Source organism: Priapulus caudatus, unplaced genomic scaffold (assembly GCF_000485595.1).
Source record: "Priapulus caudatus unplaced genomic scaffold, Priapulus_caudatus-5.0.1 Scaffold14, whole genome shotgun sequence".
Lineage (NCBI taxonomy): Eukaryota > Metazoa > Priapulida > Priapulimorpha > Priapulimorphida > Priapulidae > Priapulus > Priapulus caudatus.
Window position 1 is genome coordinate 704,507 of NW_014577075.1, and position 4,648 is coordinate 709,154.

The 4,648-nt window shown below is 46.9% G+C and overlaps 1 protein-coding gene across 1 annotated transcript in view; it reads right to left on the reverse strand.

Moving 5' to 3' along the window:
* Positions 1-4,648, reverse strand: part of LOC106809073 (neural cell adhesion molecule 1-like) — a 17,806-nt gene that overhangs the window by 2,229 nt on the left and 10,929 nt on the right. The window contains exon 2 of the mRNA XM_014812026.1: positions 1,468-1,578. Within this exon, the coding sequence (XP_014667512.1) occupies positions 1,468-1,578 (111 nt within the window). The remainder of the gene's footprint in view (positions 1-1,467; positions 1,579-4,648) is intronic.

The following is a 4,648-nucleotide window of genomic DNA, read 5'->3' on the forward strand; positions in this document are numbered from 1 at the left end:
ACGCATGACGGAAGGAACCCCTCCCCTTCCTACGCATAACGGAAGGAACCCCTCCCCCTTCCTACCCACGGCGGAAGAACCCATCCCCCTTCCTACGCATGACGGAAGGAACCCCTCCCCTTCCTACGCATAACGGAAGGAACCCCTCCCCCTTCCTACGCACGGCGCAAGAAACCCCCTCCCCCTTCCTACGCACGACGCGATTTCGAGGGTCGCGCTGTCTGCGGTAAAACCGTAATCGCATTACATCGACGCAAGACAAGAGTCTACAACTGTGCCGCGGGGGCGTTTGCGAGAAGCCTACGTGGCTTAAACGAGCCGTCGCTTAGCGAGGCGAGGCCCGGACGGGGTTGAAGCTGGCATGACGACGCGCACGCGACGCGCACGTGGCGACGCGCCGTGCCTGTGAAAAGAAAATCGCACCCGCGCACGCTTGATGGGTATGCCGACGAGTAGCGGACTCGGCGTTCCTACGCTGACCTTCGCGCCACCTACACCGCGACTGTGCCAGACGCTAATGAAGACCAGGAGTGCAGGGTATGCCTGCTGCGTGATGTGTGCCGCTGCTGTCACGCGGGGGGGGGTAACGGGTTGTGACCTTCCCCCACGTGGACCATGCGGTTTCGTCGGACCGACGTCTCGGCTTCCCTCACAGCCCGAGGTTCGGAAACAACACTAGAAGAACCAAGTGCATTTTGTAGAGTATTTTGTGAATAATAATAAATCTATATATAGATCCTGCGGCGGTATCTGACGTGATATTTACGGTAGAGATATCCACTGGCTCCCTAACTCGGTGGCAATAAAACTAGTGGCAACCAAGACCTTCTGGAATCGGTCTAACTAAAAATGCTACTGGCCGCGAGTAACTGCATGACGTTACGCGCTACCCTGGTAATGATGGAACGAAGGAGTAGTGTGTCCTTGGATAGCAGCATCCCGAAAGCAACTAGGCCTACTACCCTTTGACTTAATTTGATCCAATTTTCATCACTCCGAACACAGCCTCCTTTAGCATAAAGTGCTTTTAGACTTTCCTCTGGTATTTTTGCTGCATAAAGACGACAATGTGTCCGTTGATTAGTAGTAGGTAGGTCAACCATGCAAGTTGAACATCTAAATGCAATCTAAACGGAGATACCCCTTCTTTAATAGCAAGCGCTTGCTGCTGATGATTTACGGGGATAGTCGTGTACCACCACATAGCGTATAATTATTGCCATTTTGCGACCATAAATTTGTTTCCCCGCTAAAAAAATACACGACGCCTGTTTAATTATAGCCCGCACTTACTTAGCTGTATGTAATAACCATCATGCTAATATAAATAGCTCAGCGCCCACACTTCCATGACGCATAATGACACTGCGTGCATGCGGACATTTACCGATAGATGGCGTCCGTGGCATGTACGTACGGGGAAAGCCGTACGCGTTACTCCGCATGACCGTTGCTCTCCGTATTTACCTGAGATGCCTTCTATAACGCAGGGTAGAGTCACATTGGCCCCTTCCTTCGGATATAGCTCCGTACTGCTGCCTTTTTTCTTCATGTGTTGTGCATCTACTAGCGATATCGCTGTAAGAGAGTGAAATAAGACAATGTTACGGCCGAATGTGGTCGTCATGGAGATTATATGGGCATCGAAAACCCGGCCAGCAACGCGCATAGGCAGACGATGACAACAAGCGATTTACACGTGAAAGAAAATTGATATAGAACCCGAAAAAGGAGCGAGGTGACCGCCTGCTAATATCGATATAGGCCCGATTGTGGGAATGCGGTATGTGGGCAAGCGAACCTGTAAACATAGTTATGGGATGTTTTGACGGTCGGTGTAGAATAATGCCCTGCCGGCGACTCGTTGTTGACGATGGATGCCACAAACGATAAACAACTGGCGTGTTTATACTGGATGTTTATTAATGAACATTAACGTCTCTCCGCGGATTTATTTGGATTTATTTGTACATGTTAAGAGCTCTGTAATCTATGTCAAGATCGTATCTTGGGGGTGGGGGTACTATCCAGAGATCTGTAGGTCGGTTTTATGCTAACATTTTATTGTTATCTTTGCCCATTGCGCTCATACCATGCGTTAAAACATCTCGCTGATAGTAAAGAAGCGATTAAATCAAAACGAGGCGTCGCCGCTAATGTTTATTTTGGAAATATCTGCGAGCGTCAACACGAGTGAGTGTCTACCGCGGGCGTGACGGTGGATGAATACGGCGGGTCGTGTGATTCACTGCACTCACTATGTCCAGGTGGCTATTTGATAGTCTATACATAAGAGAAGTTATAGTGTATAGAAGAAATTGTAAAAGAGGTATAATGGTGGGGGTTATAGCGTGTAGAGAAGGCTATAGAAAAGGCAAGAGACTACAAGTGAGTTGTAAGAAAGGTATAATTGCGGTGTACGCGAGATATAAGCGAGGTCTTAAGTTGTTATAAGTGAGGAATAGGGAAATATTTAATTGAGGCTATTAGATGTTAAAATTATCAGAAGTCGAATGATAGCATCTATCATTCATTCTTCTCATAAACATACTTTAGTAACGCAATCAGGAGTATATTCGAAGTCACTCCTGTTCTATTATCGTCTATATCAACTCTATTATTATTTCATATTTATTAGTACTCCTAACTACCAGGAACTTTGCGTGCGTGCGTAGTAGTGCGTGGAACCGCCTCGGCCCACTCTTCCGCCTGCGCACAAACAGAATTATGGCATGCCCGGGGGCGAATTTATTTTCCTACACGTTATATCAAGAGCGTATAAAGAAGCATCAGAAAACTTGCTTATCTACTGATCATAAACCATAACAAATATTTACAAATGGCGTTTGTTCCCTTGTTTTGAAGGTTTGTTGAGTCAAACTGTATAACTTTCTACGCAATCAAATCAAAGCAGCCAATCAGAGGAGCCCAAAACTCTGCAATGAATATAACGTGTGGGAAAAAGAATTCGCTGCCCGCGCCGGACGCTGATGGCCCCGCTGTCGCGGGAGGTTAATCTCAAGCTTTCCATCACTCGTAAACGTCGTCTGCCCGGCCACGGCAGCAGCAGCAGCTGTCGTCGATACAGCGCCGACACATGTGCATGGCTGCCGTTGGTCAGATAATAAAACGACGTTAGCGCGATGCAGCGGCCGACTGAAACCCGATGGTTCTGTCGGCGCAGTAAGGTGTGCACGGCTCGCCGAACATTTCCGGAATCACGCCCGATGTGTTTATCGCGTGCTGCGTGCGTATGTTCGGTCGATCAGTCGTTCGTTCCATCGTTCGTTCCTTCGTTTATTCCTTCGTTCGTTCTTTCGTTCGTTCATTCGTTTGGTTGGTCTGTCGGCTGCTCGTACGTTCGTTCGTTCGTTAGTTTATTCGTTCGTGCGTCCGCGCGTAGGCGCGACCGTTTGGCATTATAACGCGTGATGACGATTAGATACAATAACGTAACCCAAACACACTGATAGGGCCTATCCTGCCTATCCTGTGTTTGGGTTACGTTATTGTATCTAGATGACGATGTACGGTTCACAGCATGCCGTTCCGCGTCGTTGTCTTCGCTACTCGCATCGTCGCCGGTACCACAGTGTAAACAAGAGATGATCCAATTACTCACTGTAACCGCGGCGCGCCTGTACTACTAGGAGCGCTCCACTAGAGCGGCTTCGATAGTCCAGCGCATCCAATAAACACGTATTCGCGCCAGATATCGCATTACCGACTTTATTGAGATGTGTCTCGCGTCGTGTGACACTGGTGCGGCTCAAACTGTTACTGCCTTAAAGCTGCAATATCACTCAGGTCACCAACGCATTGGGATCGCGATTTTCCTTCTGTTCACTACTCCTAAACATCACGCATGACAGAAAAGTAACACTTTCCTACTTTCACATGCAGCTTAATGCCCGTATATGTCTCCGTATATATTCACCACTAAACTGAATCAACCTTGTCCGTTTGGAACAAGTCAGCCAAGCCAACAATAGGTAGTACAACATTACAAAAAACACAATGTCAACATTTATGTAAGACATTCACTCAGTATATGGGCAGCAGCCTCCGCCGCCACAACAACAACAACAACAACAACGGTACCCGCATCACTAATGAAGATGGGGTTGTTGTCGTATCAGGTACTACAGATATGTACCCGAGGTAGTTTTAGGTTGTTTAGTATTACGTTTATATTTTTATATGAGGTATGTTTAGAGTTAGGGTTAGTGTTAGGGTACACTTCTGTAGTACAAGTCTGGTACACTTTGTGTATACATAATTATATGGGGGGGGGGCTACCTCGGGTACATATCTGTAGTACCTGATACGACAACGACCCCTTGAGCATCACTAACAAGAGCAGTGGAGCAGCAGTAGCATTAGCTTAGCATTAGCAGTAGCAGTAGCGTATAGCAGTAGGCCTATAGCAGAAGGCCTACAGCATACGGTTAGCAGTAGCTTTAGCAAGTACGTAGCAGTAGCATAGCAGCAGCGACCATGCAGTAACGTTAGATAGACGGTATATTGGGTACTTTGATGTAGAATTGTAGCAAATTTGTATGTATAATGTAGTAATTGTATTAGTATACTTGACTTAGACATTATGCATTCCCTTCACTATAATTATTACTTATAATGACAAACATCT